Here is a 16,369-nt window from a genome sequence, read left to right on the forward strand (position 1 = left end):
AAAAAGTGTCCAGCCACCCACTTGAGTTTCTAAAAAGTATTTTGACAAGTGTCCCCTCCATCCCAATTTTTTGTGCCACTTAAGTAAAAAACAAAAACAAAACAAAACAAAAAACCCACCCAAACCCTGCAAAATTTTTTTCCCCTCGGGAGCCGCTCCGGCAGAGGTGGAGGGGGGGGTAGGGTGGGGGAAGGGTGAAGAGAGCTGAGAAGTCAGCACAGACGCTCAAGAATTTTCCTTCCTCCTCTCCTGAAGTTACAACGAAAAATAACGACAGTCAGATCAGCCGGCGGCTCTCTGGCGTCTCAGCTTCAACCTCCTCCGACCAAGAGGGGGTTCCTTGTCTTGGGGGGAGGAGGCGAGAAGCAAGAGGACGCGACCAGGCGAGATCCCCGTAGACCGGGGCCGCCTCTCTCGGCTTCCGAAGCTGCGCGCGGCGCCCCGGGGGCTCCTTCTCGCGGCCGGCGGGCGGCGGCAGCGGCTGCGATTCGCAGGCTCGAGATCCGTTGCCCCGAGATCCGCTGCCCGCGACTTACCTCCTGGCACCTCGAAGCACGAGGGTCAGGGGAGCTTTGAAAAGAGCAGGAGAGAGTGGATGCGAGGAGGTGGCGGTGAGAGGGCGAGAAGAGGAGAAGGGAAAGGAAGGAGCCGAGCCGGGGAGCCGGGCTGGCAGCCGCCGCGGGAGGAATCTGAGTGTGCAGCCGGCGCGGGGGGAGCGGCGGCCGCCGCGGAGGAGGCGGCGGCGGCGGCGGCGGCAGCGGCGCGGGCGGGCGGGCGGCGGCGCGGACGCCTGCAGCTGGGCAGCAGCGCGCGGCGCGGAGCGGCGGTGGCGGGCAGCGCGCGGCGATGCTGGCCTCGGGGCTGGACTGCTGAACCCACTCGGCCCCACCGCCGGACTCGAACTGGGAGGGGGCGCCAGCGCACCCAGGACGCGGTGCCCCACGGGACCCCACTACAAGCTGCTGCAAACTGAAGCCTCCCGCCTCCCCGGGCCAAACACATCCCGGTGCCCGTTCGCAGCTGCCACCCCGGGTGTTCCAAAGGCTCCGGCAAGATCTGCGCCTCCCGGGTCTCCCCACCCGCCAACCCGATTGCTCCGCACCGCCACCTCTGGCTCCCGTCAGACTCCGCCCGGCAGTCGGCTTCATCGAACTTGATTTCTCACCTCCTCAGCCCCATCACCTCCAGCCCTTTTCCCCCGTCTCGCCCCCACCCCCCCAATTTCCTCCTCCTCGCCCCTCATTTCCACCCTCCTCCCCCTCCCCCGGCCACTTCGCTAACTTGTGGCTGTTGTGATGCGTATTCCCGTAGATCCGAGCACCAGCCGGCGCTTCAGCCCCCCCTCCAGCAGCCTGCAGCCCGGCAAGATGAGCGACGTGAGCCCGGTGGTGGCTGCGCAGCAGCAGCAGCAGCAGCAGCAGCAGCAGCAGCAGCAACAGCAGCAGCAGCAGCAGCAGCAGCAGGAGGCGGCGGCGGCGGCCGCGGCGGCGGCCGCGGCGGCGGCCGCGGTGCCCCGGTTGCGGCCGCCGCACGACAACCGCACCATGGTGGAGATCATCGCTGACCACCCGGCTGAACTCGTCCGCACCGACAGCCCCAACTTCCTGTGCTCCGTGCTGCCCTCGCACTGGCGATGCAACAAGACCCTGCCCGTGGCCTTCAAGGTAAGAAGCTGCGGCCGCCCCCCGCTCCCCGCCCCCGGCCGGGCGCCGCGGGACCTGCCCGGCGGCGTTTCCAAGCCCCCGGGGGCCGGGCCCCTGACTCGGACGGCCTCCAAGGCTCCTACCTCGGTGGCTCTGACCCGAGGGACCCCCGTCTGGCCCTCTTCCTCCGGATCCCACAGCGGGCTCGGGGCTTAGTGACCCCGCGCAGCTCCTTCCCTCTCCCACCTGTGCCCGTAGCCACCGCTTCAGCCCTTGTCCCCTTTATCCGTTCATCACCCCTGGAGCCTCCCGGCCAACGTCCCGACCCACTCCTCTGAGCGGTCTCCCCTCCCCCAGGAGCCCCCAGGTGCCCGCTCTCGGCGGCGCCGCCGGGACGTGCTCCACCCCGCCCCCACTCCCCAGGAGCGAGGATCCCCGGCATTCTCCCCCGAGACTCCCGCGTCCCCTTCCCCGGCATCCCGGCCGCGCCCGCAGTGCGGGCCGCCGCGCCGCCCCTCCCCGGGATTCCGCGCTCTTTCCTTCCCAACCGAACGCCCTCCGCCCGTCTCGGCGCCCCCTTCTCTGACCCGCTTGCGCCTCGGCGGCTCCGGCCCCTCCCGGACTCGGGGGCCGGTGTTGGTGGGGTGCCGGCGCCGGGCGTTTGCGCCCGGGGCGGGGCGCCGCGTGCCGGCTGCTGGCTGCGGCGCGTGGGCCGCATTATTAGTATCCGAGAGGGTCCCGGGCGAACCTAGGGACTCAGGGAGCGAGTGAGGGGCAGACAGGACGGAGGCGCTTTCTCCGTCTGCAGACCCGCGCCCCTTCCCGCTACCGGGAGGAAGGCGGGGCTGCAGGGGTCGCCGCGCGCCCGGAGGCGGGGGAGTCCGGGAGTCCCCGGCGCCGGACCCTCAAGTGCAAGGCGGCGCGGGCCAGTGGAGGGGGCGGGGGCTCGGGCCGCCTCTTCCACCCGGACCCGCTCCCCGCCTCGCCGCGCCCGGGAGGTAGAAGGGAAACCTGTGAAATGCCTTCGGCTCGCCCGCCTTGAAAACTGAGGTGATATTTTGCGATTCGCCTTATTCTTACTTTTAAGGACTCAGACCCCAAAGGTCCCTCCCGCTTCTGAGAGGTCGTGGGAGGCTTGGGCCCGTGGCCTGGGCGCCGAGGGAGTGACTCCCGGGCTGGAGAGCGCCCTGCGCGCGCCCCGCGGCCTCCTCCGCCCTCCCGGCCCGTTAGTCTCAGGGCGGGTCTCAGCAGCCGGAGTCGCGGGCAGCGGCTCCGCAGGTTGAGGGTGTAGGGTCCGGAGTCTCTCCGTAAGGCGATCGGGATCCCTCGGGCAGCCCTCGTCCCCTCGCGGAGCCCGCAGGGCCGGGAGCGTCCCAGGTTGCTGGGGAGATGGGGTCCCGGGCCGTGCTCCCTCCCGGGACTAGGCGCTTGGGATGGAGGGGGCGGTAAGCCAGACAGGGACCAGAGCGCTCCCAGGAAGATGCTTCCGGCCCTGTTTAGCCTCTGAACCCGCTAAGGTGGGCCTGGGTCCCCTGGGTTCTGGGATTGTGGAGAGCAGGGTAAGCCAGGCCTTGGGGGGAGGGGGGGAAGGGAGGAATCCTGCCAGTTCCTCCCTTGTGGACCCTGGGGCCAAACTCCCACGGGCGACTGGCAGTTCCCGGTTGTTGACCACCCCCTCCCCACGCGCACCAATTCAGATTCCGTGCGTGGGTGGCGTGGAAAGAAAGAGGAGTCCAGGTCAATTAGAGCTGGTTATCTCTCTATGTCTTGTATCAGAACAGAAATCGAATGAATTGTTATGGAAAGGGGATGTTGCATTCTGGGGCAAGTTTCATTTTGCAGTTGGCTCAAGAAATGTGTGTGTGTTTTAACCGTCCCATTTCTCCTTTTATAAACCACCCATTTTGTAGGGTAAGCTTTTCTTACTTGACATATGAAAAGCTCAGAGTATAGGCGAATCGTAGAAATTTGGATTTTCACATGAGAGATATCTTTTACAATTCATCCTCCAAGGGCCCAGAATTTTCTAATTGGCCTTATGTGAGAGCGGAAATTTGTTTCCACGCCCCCCCCAACCCCTCAAGACACACAAAAAAACTGGATAAAAACAGTAAATAATACAAATAAATAGATATTTTATATATAAAATGCCACAAGTTAGGGCATGAAAAAATTAAGGATAGGTTCCTACATTTTTAAAAGATGTCATTTAGATGTCTGATGTTCTACATTCCGTTTGTCCTGATAAACATGTTTAAGGTATAACTGTCTTGAACTATACTCTTACATATATGGTGCTGAATTGATTCTGAGCATTAATATTTTGGATAGAAAGGATGTTTTTGGCATAAAGATAGAATACAATTTAGTTAAAGCTATTCTCAGATAATTTGGCTATCTTCAAGTTTTCTCACTACCACCCTTTTAAAGTTATTTTAAAAATAAATTGCTTTCTCTGCTCTTCATCATACTTATTTTTAATTACAGATTAAGTTTACTTTTAACCAGTAAACAAAACCATAGATAACACACGGCCATATTAAATTGAATGTTTTAATTCATATTAATTGAAAGTTAAATTGAGTTAACCAAAAACTTGACTTTCATGTTTTCCCACCCCCCTACCTGTGTTTAACAAAATTCAAATAGCGGGCGACAGCTGAGATCCACTCAGTATAGAAGTTTTGTCTCTGTTGAAAACATGTGTAGATATTTGGAACATCCAGATTTTGACAATAATTTTTTTGTTTTCATCTGAATGTTAATAAAAGCAACCTCTTTTTACCTTACTTTCGAGATAAAAGCCTGTGAGCTGTAGACTTTCTAGACTCTTGCAACATAATCAAATACATGTGCAAAGAAGAAGTAATATGAAGAAGTCTCAGTTTTAAAAGTGGTGACAACAATTTGGCTGTCATATTTAGAGCTATGTACAAAGTAAATTATAGTGTTGTTGGGTAGATAGCAGACAGGTAAATATATTTAATACAGGACTTAATTGTTGAGAAGTCTGGTATTCAAATGAATATAATATTTATTGAGCTCATATTTTATGTCCGTGACACTGAGCTCGGCAAGGTAGAGAATCAGAAATGAATTCAGTAGACTGTGTTGTGATACGTTAACTTAAAACAGCACTTCAGAATGATATTGGCAATGTATTGTATTAAGACATGTCATGTATTAGAGTTGTTCATCTGATCTTGTTTTAGGATTATACGAAAGTAGTTAATTCATTTATACTGACATGTAAAAGTGCAAAACCAACTTGTATACTTTAAAAAACACCAAGCTGTTTATTAGTGTTATATTTTTAACAAAGTTCTGCAGTTTTGAAATGTTCAGTGCTCCCAGGTGTCAAGGAAATGGAAATAAATATTTTTAACCTTTCTCTCAGGTGTATCTCACTGAAAGCTTAAAATAGTTAAGGCATACTATTAGAAGATCCCAGGCCCTTTCTGTCCTAGGTAATTGTAGTGATGAAAAAGCAATATGCAAATTCAGCTCATTAGTTAATGGTCAGGTAGAAATAGTGGAGAGAACATGTTAGCCCTGTATCCAGTAGCACCCTTGTAAGTTAGGGGTCTGTCAGCATTTCCACCCTGAAGCCTGGTGTTCAGGGTTCATAACTCAGCTGCTTTAAATAGCTTCAAGCTGAAACACTATGCAGAAAATTTAAGTCCAGATGTATATTTTAAAGCTAAAAGTAGTGTAAGACTGTTGCACTGTTTTAAGTTAGCAAACGCTGGACTATATATTTACCGGTATCATATGTTTTTCTGGCAATGTTAAAGAAAAGAAACACAGTTTTAGATATATGATCTATTGCTTATAGTTAATTCTGCATGTTTAATGATACCTTTCAGTATTTGTCATAAGTAGGGTTTCAAAATGATGGAGCAATTTCTATTTAAAATAATTTTTCAACATCATTGGCCATTTTTCTCTTCATAAGCAAGTATGCAGCTAATAACTATTTGACATAATGAGTTGTAGTTTCCTTACATGTTTAATGATCAGATTTTGTTTGTGTCTTTTTGAATGTAATTATACCTAAACAAAGAAAAACAGATTATTAAACCTGTTAAAACTTTGCTAAACCTACTATGAGTTGCTGTGCAAAATTATGTAAGTCGTAATAGATCTCAAGTTATGTAAAGACAGACACATTTTTGTGTTATGCCTTTAAATGCAATAAAAATTATTTAAAGTTAAAAATTTTAGGATTGAGTATATAAAACTTACTGGTAAGGTAATGGATACAATAATTTTATATGGAAAATAAATACTCAAAAATTTTAGAAAACATATTTGAAAACAGGCATGGTAAAATATCGTTCATTATTTTCTCCCCATTGGCATTGCTGTTTGTATCCTTTCAAAATTCCAGAATATTCATTGTTAGATGATCTAAACCAGCTTGATACATGGCTCATAAATTTCTGGCTTAAATTGAAATAATTTCCATCAAATTTCTCTTTGACATGTATTTTTAAAATTATGAAACATTTTATATTGTATTTACTCTTTTCTCTACAATTCAACCAAGTTTTTCTAAATTCTAAGTTAGATTCTAAGAAGTAACTGTAATATTTGTGAAACTTTTTGATAGTTAAAGTTATCTTTAACTAATTATCATAGAAATAAAACTTTTCCTTTTTGCAATTACTCCCTTACCTCTCTTTGTATTCCAAAGAAAGATTTGATAAGATTCTATCTTGAAAAATAATTATATTTCAATTTTGCTGCAAGTGCAATGTGCCCAGTGATATTGGTCTTAAGAGTAATTGATTAGCGAAGACTAGACTTCTGTACGTGGAAATGTCATAGGCAATTTAAATTTCCATATAATAAGACCACAAAAACAATTTTAAGGGCCTGAGTTAATTCTCCATTGTTCCTCTTTCAGAGTAACTCACAGATTTAGCCGTAGGGAGTCTCATAAAAATTTTCAATAGCGTTTCTAGAGTTAAATATTCTTTTACTTTATTTTGCACAAGCTCCGTATCATGTGATTTAAATGCTAGTTATAATGAGGTGCGCTAAATAAAGGAACTTCTTTCTCTATTCTAAAATGTCAGGACACAAAATTACTTCCCTCTTCCCCATGAAGTTTCTTGAATTTGTAGATTTTATATGTTAAAAGCATCTAGAAAAGTAACTGTTAAGTTTTCGTCACAAATTATTCTTTGCAGAACAACTTTTTGTATTGGGTAGTGTGGAAACAAATTTTAATGCGTGCTAACTCCTAACTAGTTAAAGGGCAATTTTTGACTACTCTCTACCCCTTAAAGTGTTTTCCATTGCTTGGGTTTGGTACAGATGAAATGTGTAAAAATTTCTTGATTCTTTTGGTTTTCTTTTAGATAAACACAGTCGAGAATCTCCAAGGGAAACTTTTTAGCTTTAGAGTTCTACTTTTTGTTTAAACCCTCAAACATATAATTACACTTCTGATTGATATAAAGTCACATACATTACTTCTTATCCCCCCTTTTTTCCTCAGAAAAACATTAGGCAGTCTGCTTTGGTAGAGTGAATAGCAGAAAGAACCAATATATTTAGCCTTTAAAATAGAATTCAGCCATAACAGGAAAAGTTGTCACTATATCTTGTTAGTTAGCAATTTTTTTTTCCGGGCCAAGTTGTAAGCCTCATAGAAGACTCACACGCTTTGTGATGACCTATTTGTTTTGTTATTAAATGTAATGCATAAAACATACTAATATTTAATATTTAATTATACTGCTTAAGCAAAGAAAAATGGATTTATGTATTTCACGCTTAGGGACCTTTTCTTTTGTATTTTCCCATATTGAATCAATTTTCCTTTTCTTCTAACTAAAAAAAATCCATTATGTTAAAAATATGCAGTAAAATAATAATGTCCCAGAGCTCTTAAAAATCTTTATATTGGGGCAGATTTCTTCACTTTTTTAAAAATGAAATTTAGCCAGCCTGGAGTGAAACCCATCAGCAGTCCTCCTGTATCTCCAACAACACCAAAAAACATCTCAGGACATGAAGTAAAGAATTACATATTCAATTGAACCCTTTAAGGAAGCTTATAAGTAAAAGCCTGTGTTTAGCACACAGCTGACTTGGAACAGAAGTTAGCCTGCTCATCTTACAAAAAGTACATGATTATAATTGTACTCTATACTTATACAGTATCTTCTACATTTTACAGACTTTAAAAAAACGATTTCCAATTTATATTGGAAAACGGTAGTTTCAGGAGATGAAGTTACTTGAGATCATAGCAGATGTGTAACAGAGGTGGGGGAGAAGTGGGGCCTCTTGATTTTTGGCGCATTAATTCTCTTCTAAACAGTACAACTTTTCTACCTTCATTAGTGCGCTTACTGGTTCCATATTTACGTTGACATAGAAAGCCTCACAGCAGGTGTTAAAACACAATATGCTGAGTGTAAAAAATGTCAAACATTCAGATGAATACTGGCAAACAGTCAGTTTTTTCAGTATTTCAGTATTTTTCAAATGTGCACATTTTTGGCATTGTGAATTCAAAAAAGTTGAAAAGGACATTGCCCCCATCAGGGGTACAGCGTTACCTGTGTTCAGCAGCCACTTGAGGCACTAGGTCAAGTATGCAGGAAGGAAGTCATGTTCTCAAGGGATTTACCCTTGACCTGGGAGACTTCTCAGATTGAATAGAGTAACCGTATATTCCGGGTAAAGGATAGTGGGCATGATTCCCTCTCTTCTGGGATGGAAAAAGTTGTCAGAAAACTAGTTTGGAGCAAGGGCATATTGCCGCTAGCTGGGGATGCTGACTCAACCTTTAACTGGTTCTCTCGTGGACTATTGGCAGTGGGAAGTGGTGCTTTTTGTGGAGCTCTTTCCTTTATTTATTTCAAAAATATTTATCAAACACTTACTCTGTGCCAGGCACTGTTTTGGGAGCTGGGTGTATAGTGGTGAACAAGACAGATGAAGGCCCTTGCCTTGTGTAATTTCTAGTCTAATATAATCTGGGCTCCTAAGAGGGAGTCTCATAGCTTTGGGCTAGCATGTCAAAAGGAGTAGAGGGGTCATTCCTATATGTACTTTGAAATGAGGATCATTTGAGTCCAGTGGGACGCTCAGAAAGTGGTTTCTGTGATTTAAGGACAGCTTTAAGATTTTAAACTGAATAACAAAGTGCTAAAGAAGGAACGGAACAGCCTAAGAGAACAGTAAGGGTGAAAAAGATATTGACAAGTTTGTTTGTTTGGTTGTTTCCCTGGCCTGAGCAGAGGGTATAGTGGAGGGGTGTTAGGGTAGGGTTCAAGGGTGAGGGAAGTGCAGCTCTAAAGTGTAGTGATGAAGTCTGTCTCATCATCACATTGTAAGAAATCTGCTTTAATGAGAGTTACATACAAATTGTATTGGGAGCATGGGATTAAATGCTTTGGTTTGCCTTATGGACATCTTGACAAGGAAGTAGCAGAAGGATGAGGGTAATATTTGCCAGACAGGCAAAAGCACACATGGATATTGTCATTGGAGGGTAGTGGGGCTACTGTAGCCGGAGCTGTGGCTTAGTCACCACGTGGGCATCTGGAAGCCGAACGAGCAAGAGATGGAACTCATCTGAATATTATAGGATCCTGGAAGTTAGTTGAGAGAAAGGATGTTATCAAGGGGCAAGGCCTTAATTCATGGATTAAGAATAGTGTGTTTTATATATGACAGCAAAGACTCTGCACCGGCATTCCCTTCCGGGATCCATGTTAATGAGAGGCACCAATTTGCAAGTTAGCCGACCCTGGAGTGTGATCCTTGCCTTGCAGCAGTGAAAATGTTTATTAGACCCAAAGACTGATTATTCTGGATCCTGACTTGGCCGAGTTAATCGGCCACAGGTTAATTGTTGAAAATTAAGGAGGCAAGTGTGTCATTCCAAGATGGCAGATGGGACAAGACAGAAGTTTGGCTAAGGGTGTATTTTCTGTCTATACCACTCATTTGTCGGTGGTCATTTTCAGCCTCTTATATATCTTTATCCTGTACCTAGACTTTAGGCTTCTTGATGGCTTTGTATATTCCATGGGTCCCACTGCAGAGTGGGCATTCAGTAGTTCATTGCAGTGTGATTGAAAGCTGAATATGTAGCTCAAAGTAAGGAGATGAAATGTAGTTCTGGATACCACACTATATTTAGTCTTCCCTATAGTCAGAAACTGTAAGGTTTCCCCTAAATATCTTCTCCTATAGAGCTGACCAGACTTCCTTTTTTTTTTTTTTGGCCTGTGATCTGGATGAGACCACACCTCAGGGCGCTCCAGGCTGCAGACAGGCGGTGCCTTAATATGTACGATGCAATCTGCAGATGGGGCATCAGCTTTCCTTCTGTGGCATAATTCCTATGGACAATTTAACATGGGAATTTAATAAAAATGTACATGCATTCTGTGAAGAATCCAACAACAAATGAAGGAAACTTTTGCCTGCCTTTGGAATGGGTGGACCCTGAAACACTGGTCTCTTTGAAGTGGCATCCGAACCCATATGCATCATATGGGTTCTGCCTGTCTGCCATTACTGGACTAGAGCACTAAGTCCTGATAAGATGCATCATTTACCATGAGACTATATTCTCAGTTTTTAAGCTTTTCTGATGTGCCATTATTCTTGCTGTGTTTCCTGTTTTATGTAGGTGGTAGCCCTCGGAGAGGTACCAGATGGGACTGTGGTTACCGTCATGGCGGGTAATGATGAAAATTATTCTGCTGAGCTCCGAAATGCCTCTGCTGTTATGAAAAACCAAGTAGCAAGGTTCAACGATCTGAGATTTGTGGGCCGGAGTGGACGAGGTAGGTCTCTGATTTTTAATATGGATAATGGAATAAACACATTAGGATCCTCTGATGAAATGTAGGCCTGTCTGTATTCAAATCAGTACCTTCTACCGAATAGAATTACTAAACGTTTTCTTTAAATACGTCCAGATGAGTTTGAGTGTTTTAGTGCGTACTCAGGCCTTTTTCATTTGTTTTATGATATTGAAAATTCAAACAGTGTTTTCAGAAGAACCAGTTCCTAATTTCACTGGGTGTGAGTGTATAAGGTGGAGGGAAGAACAGTTGGAGGTTCAAGTTCTGAGTTACAGGAGCCAAGTAACTGAGTACATTCAGTGGCAAAGGGCAAAGAAAAGGGAATGCATTGGATCAATTTCCTGGTAATATCACTTTTGCTCTAAGTTGTAGCCAGGCGAGCAAGCATAATGCTCTTCACTTATCACATATGTTACCTCTATAGGATTTAATTTACTTCTATAAGAACCTATTTAAAAATCATGGTTTTTTACAGAAGGCTTTTCATTTGAATAAGTGAATAAGGTGTTACTTATGTTAGTATGACTATGTAGATGAATGATCAGGACTCTAAATATTTGTACATTATTTAAGAGTTTCCACCATCCACGCCCCCATTCAAATATTAGGAATCCATCAAAAGATCATAAAACAGAAAATAATCCCTTTTAGGGTTTTTATAGCTGTTTCATAAATGGGGTTAATGTTTTTAAAAAAGTCTCAAAGAAAAACCAATATTTGGCTTTTATTTACTTATTCTATAGAGAGACTTTTAATCATCATTCATTAGAAGTATTATGTTCATTTATTGATTGATTGAATCTAATATTTCCATGTTAAGTATTTCGATGAGAAGAGAGAAAATAGACCACTTTAGGACTGGGGTGAAATAAATTATAGACCTATGGGGTGACTTAAACCCAGGTTTGAATTAGGAAATAAGAAGCATCAATTTTTAAACCATGTCCAATAATTGCCCTTTAGTTTGGATCAGATGTCAAATTATTACCATTGTAAAAACTTGATAAGGGAAGTTCAGGCAAGGCTGTTTCCGATGAGTAGTTTTAGTGTACTTTCTAGGAACAGGGCCAAGAAGTTGTACTTTTTAACTTAAAAAAAAATGATGCATGCTAATGAGATACTGTTACTGAAAGGTTTGAAATAAAATGAGGCTCAGAGCCTCTGGTAGAATCAAAACTCAAGGGGTTATCTCAGCATCAGGTTTAGTTCACTTTCATTAAAAGAAAAAAAAAGACACATTCTGTCTCCCTGTTGACTGATTAGGTGTGAAGTGTGTATGTGTGTGTATTCATTTTTTTTTTTCTCAGTTACTGGTGCAGGTCCACAGTACGATTAAAATTTCTTTTTTCTAGTAAGAATCAAGAAAAATTTGAACACGATGATTTACCTGTATGCTCTGAGTTGCATCTTTCTCCTTATGTAATATTACTTTGTTTTGAACTAGAGTAATGAATTTTAGTATTTAAAAGACCGGGCGCTATACTTCATTTTACTTTACAGATACAAACTAGTGTTTTCATTTATCTTGCTTTTGTATTATATAGATGGTCCATAACTTTTCTCTGATCAATTTGAGTAGAAACTATGGCAAAGTGATAGTGTACTTTGTAAACCCTCAACATATTTATTTAAGAAACTTCAAAGAGAAACAAAGGGTGTGCACTGTTTTACTATATTGGCTTTCTGAGTTTTGGCTGGTTTCCCAAATAGCAATTTTTATATTTAAAAAAAAAGACAGACTTAACTGCTTGCAGACTTTTCACGCATGGAAGATGAAGAAAGCTTCTTTTGATGAAGTGTAATTATGTCCAAACAGAGCTGACCCCCTCCCCCTATATTTCTTATGATCTTAACTGAAGAAAGTAGGATTTTTCCTTTGAAGCAGCCGGGACTTGGTGGAGGATCTGAAATGCTACAGTTTGCTGCCAGAGGCAGGATGGAGAAATTGGTCCAGACTTGTCTTCGAGACTTAGCTTGGGGGTGGGGGGAGCGGGTGGAGAGAGAAAGAAAAATTGATTTATCACTAATAATAGATTTTTATATCATGACATTAACATTATATGAAAGGAAACTAATATCAAGCTGAAATGAAGAGGAAAAAAGGACAGAGAATACTGACAAGAGATACCACTCTGAAAAAAAAAAATGGGTCAGTTCTTCAGTGGCAGGAAACCCTTTAACCTGCCCGTCTACCTGACCTGCTTTCTAACAGACTCTTTCCAGCTTCCTCTTCGATTTTCACGCTTCTACATTTCTCTCAGGTTTTTAAGTCTCGGTCAACATGCTGCTACCATTGTATTTTTTCCCCAGCTATTTAAATTTTCTATTTCAGTAGCATTAAAAAATAAAAAACACCAAGTTCCTCAAACGGTACAATTTTTTTCCACTGGTAGAAATATAAACTCTCAGAAATTGCAAAACAGTTTTTGATTTATAAGGGAGTCACATCACTATTTACTCTGGCATTATGGGTTATCCAGTGACCACAACTTTTATGAAGTACTTTGGAATAAAAGTAGAGCATCGGTGAAACTTGCATTAAGTGAGGAGTGGCTTATATTTTCAAATTGTCTTTTCCTTTTTTCTCCTTTATATTTGAAACAGAAGTATTTAAAGTGACTTCGGTCCTTAAGTTTTCTTGGTGTGTTTCCTCACTTTTGACATCAAGCATGTTGCTTTGAATTTACAAGCACTTCTAAGCACCTGCAGTGTACAGAGCATGGTACTTTGTCAATTTAGGATGCAATCCCTGCTTATAGTCTTAACTTACCCGACAATTTCTGACAGCCCCTCGGGCTAGGCTGGAATTGTCTTTCAATGACAGTTCCTATGTGTATCTCAGAAAATATATGACTTGAGGACACATTGCAGAACTAGTTCCTAGATGAAGCCAAGGATGCTACAATTAGTTGTCTAATGAGCGGCTAGCTCCTTAAGAGCCTGTATTTTTATCGCTTATTATGGAAAGTAATAAACAATGGGATTTGGAAAAATTTTTTTAATTTAAGGAAGTCACGAATATGCATATAAACATTTGACTCAGGAAATGTATCACTATTTATAGGGGGAAGAACAAATTACCTAGTTGGGTGGAAGTTTCTTGAACATTACGTTCATGTTCCTTCTAAAGGGGCAATGAGAAGTGGAAGGAACCTCCTTGGTTTTTGTTTTAGTTGTTAAAGTACATCTTGATCCTTAGGATTTGATTTTAGAAGACCGCTGTCGGACTCAAATACTTGTTTCCTTTCCCCCAAACCCACCTCTTTTTAAAAGAGGTCTTTATAGAAAACTGGTTCTGTTTTGAACATTTAGATGCTTTATCTTGGAGGGTGAATTTTATATTTGGCTTTTGTTCCTACCTAAGGTGTTCCTCTGAATTTGGGAGAAGCAGCGATGCCTTGTAATATCCTAAGTGCGTTGTAAAAGTCTCAAACAGCAATACTCTTAGAGCCGGTTTATATAAACTCATGGGCAGTGTCTCTAGCAGGTTATTTGGAGTCATTAAGGACAATTGAGATGTGTACATCCTTGATTTATGAAGATTTGTGCCACCCATGAAAGCTGTCTTCCAAGCACTGCCCTCAAAGCCACTGTTAGAAATGCGATCCTGACTCACACACCATTGATTCAACCCAGAATGGATCTTTTTACGGTTTAATGCAAATTAACTTTCAATCTAGGGGTTCAGCCCATTCACTCCTCCAGAACTTCCCATTGTTTTAAGGTCCTGATCTGGATCCAGTGGCTTCCTATTCAACTTTCTAATCTCCATTTCTTTAGACTTTCAGTTTTCTGTGACTAGTTTAGACTCCTGGCTGCCTTATTCTTCTGGTTAGTCTTAATGTTTATAATAAATCCTCTGTTCGTCAACCAGACAATTAAATTACTTAAATCCATGTAACATTCAATATATAATGGATGAAATACGATATATCAGTGACACTTTAAGAATAGATGATTTCATCATTCTGGCTGACCTACTACATTAGTAGATTTATATTTGCTTCTTGGTCTGATAGAGCTGTTTGGGACACATGTAGCAATAAATTACCTATTAATTTCTAAAAATGTTCTCTGACAAAGTTAAAAGGAAGAGCATTAATTTTAGGGTCTGGAAGACCTGGGTTCAGATCCTGATTTTTTCCACTTATTAGTTGTGTGGTTAAATTACCAATACTCTCTGGGCTTCGGTTTCCTCATTTGTGAAATGGGGGTGATAAACCTGACTGGGTAGTATTAAATGAGATAATGTGTATGAAGTGACTGGCACTTAATAGGTTTCTAAGCAATATTCATTTTCCCTGTACCCCCTCCCCCTGCATCTCTCTCTTTCCTATTTTTTTTTTTTCTTGGCCAAAGTATAGCCAAAGAGACTTAAAACTATATATACAGAGTAACAAATGATATGTGTCTTAAACATATTTTAGGAACTTAACGTGGTCTGGGTTGAAAAGAAAACCCATTCACTAGACTTGACAGCCAAAGACCTGTTCCACATTAAGCCTTGTATATAACCTGTTCCATATTAAGCTTTGAAAAGATTGCATTAAACTTTGCATTGCTACATATTGTTTAAGATTTGTGTTTTGATTTCATACCCTCTGCTTTCAGTAAAGGGAAAAACAGTCTCTGACCAAAAAACAAAGCAAAATGAAATGAGCTTTTAAAGATCTGTCCCAGGAGCAGACTAAATGAATCCTCTGGCCTGAGATTGCTGAATGTTTTATTGAGTCACTGCTTCACGCCCACCTCTTCCTGTCTTGTAACAGTTTGCAGTTTTGACTATCTGACATGACTAACCGTCACAAATCTAACTGATTACAACTGTCAGTGAGTCTGGGTAACAGAGTCTGGTATCTTCTTCTGGAGAAAGCAAACATCCAAATCTGCTCCTAAACTACCCCCCACCGCGCTTCCCCCCACCCCCGCCCCCCACCCCCGCACCCCCCCCCCCCCCGCGTCTTCCCCCCAACCTCTGTTCATCACCTTTAGCTCATTAATTTGAAACATCAGATATAATATTTCGATGAAGTACACCCTCCGCTAAAAGCAAGTATTCATATTTACATTGGGAGATGTCATGTACATTTAGCCAAAAATAAGTCACTGTCAGGGAGTCATTTTAAGATTGCTGCTGAGCGAGGATGTATGTTAGGGAAGGGGTGGGCAGGGAGGAAAAAAACTTTGTTCCAGTAATGATGAAATCATCATACCACAGGCACATTAAGGCCAGGATGGGAGACACTGGCTCCTGTTAAAATGATTCCCATAAGAACCTTCCTCTTTCATCTTCTCACTGTAGTGCAGTTAAGCAAATGAAATGCTAAAGCCATGTGAAGTCAATAGCATAATCAACAGTGATTTACTATTGTTCTCTCACGGGGTCATGACCTAATCCTAAATAAAGACTTTAAAATTTTCTGCTTGGATGTGTTCCTGATGTTGGAGAAAACTGAAGGGAAAGAGAACCCTCTTCAAGAGGTCCAGTTTTTGTTTTCATTACGGCTCTTGCTACTGAGCAATTCTTTTTTGGAATTGGAGCCTCCTTGCACAGGACTGCCATGAAGATGATGATCTTAGCACTCAGTGAGCTTAGCAACTCCCTAAGGTGGCCATCAGAGGGTTTCTCATTAGAATAAGGAGTCCTGACCCTTGTTTTGTTCCCTCTTCAGCAATGCTTAAATGCATTTTGGACATCTGTACTGCTATTTTTATCATCAGTACTGTCTTTTTATATTCACTGTGGATTTTCCCCTTTTCTATCTGCAGGCAAGAGTTTCACCTTGACCATAACTGTCTTCACAAATCCTCCTCAAGTCGCCACATACCACAGAGCTATTAAAGTTACAGTGGATGGACCCCGGGAACCCAGAAGTAAGTGTTTGC

General features: G+C 43.2%; 1 protein-coding gene across 3 annotated transcripts in view; it reads left to right on the forward strand.

Moving 5' to 3' along the window:
* The first annotated feature begins 110 nt into the window (after positions 1-110).
* The window catches only part of RUNX2 (RUNX family transcription factor 2), a 123,605-nt gene continuing 107,346 nt past the window's right edge, over positions 111-16,369 (forward strand). Inside the window, exons 1-4 of one of the 3 annotated variants that reach the window (XM_024122051.3) lie at positions 111-611; positions 1,312-1,664; positions 10,306-10,462; positions 16,253-16,357. In XM_024122051.3, coding sequence (XP_023977819.2) covers positions 596-611; positions 1,312-1,664; positions 10,306-10,462; positions 16,253-16,357 — 631 coding nt within the window. In that variant the 5' untranslated portion in view covers positions 111-595. Of the gene's footprint in view, positions 612-1,217; positions 1,665-10,305; positions 10,463-16,252; positions 16,358-16,369 lie in introns of those variants that run through there. The other 2 variants (XM_024122053.3, XM_024122052.3) reach the window with 2 other exon arrangements.

The sequence above is a fragment of the Physeter macrocephalus genome, chromosome 18 (genome assembly GCF_002837175.3).
Source record: "Physeter macrocephalus isolate SW-GA chromosome 18, ASM283717v5, whole genome shotgun sequence".
NCBI lineage: Eukaryota > Metazoa > Chordata > Mammalia > Artiodactyla > Physeteridae > Physeter > Physeter macrocephalus.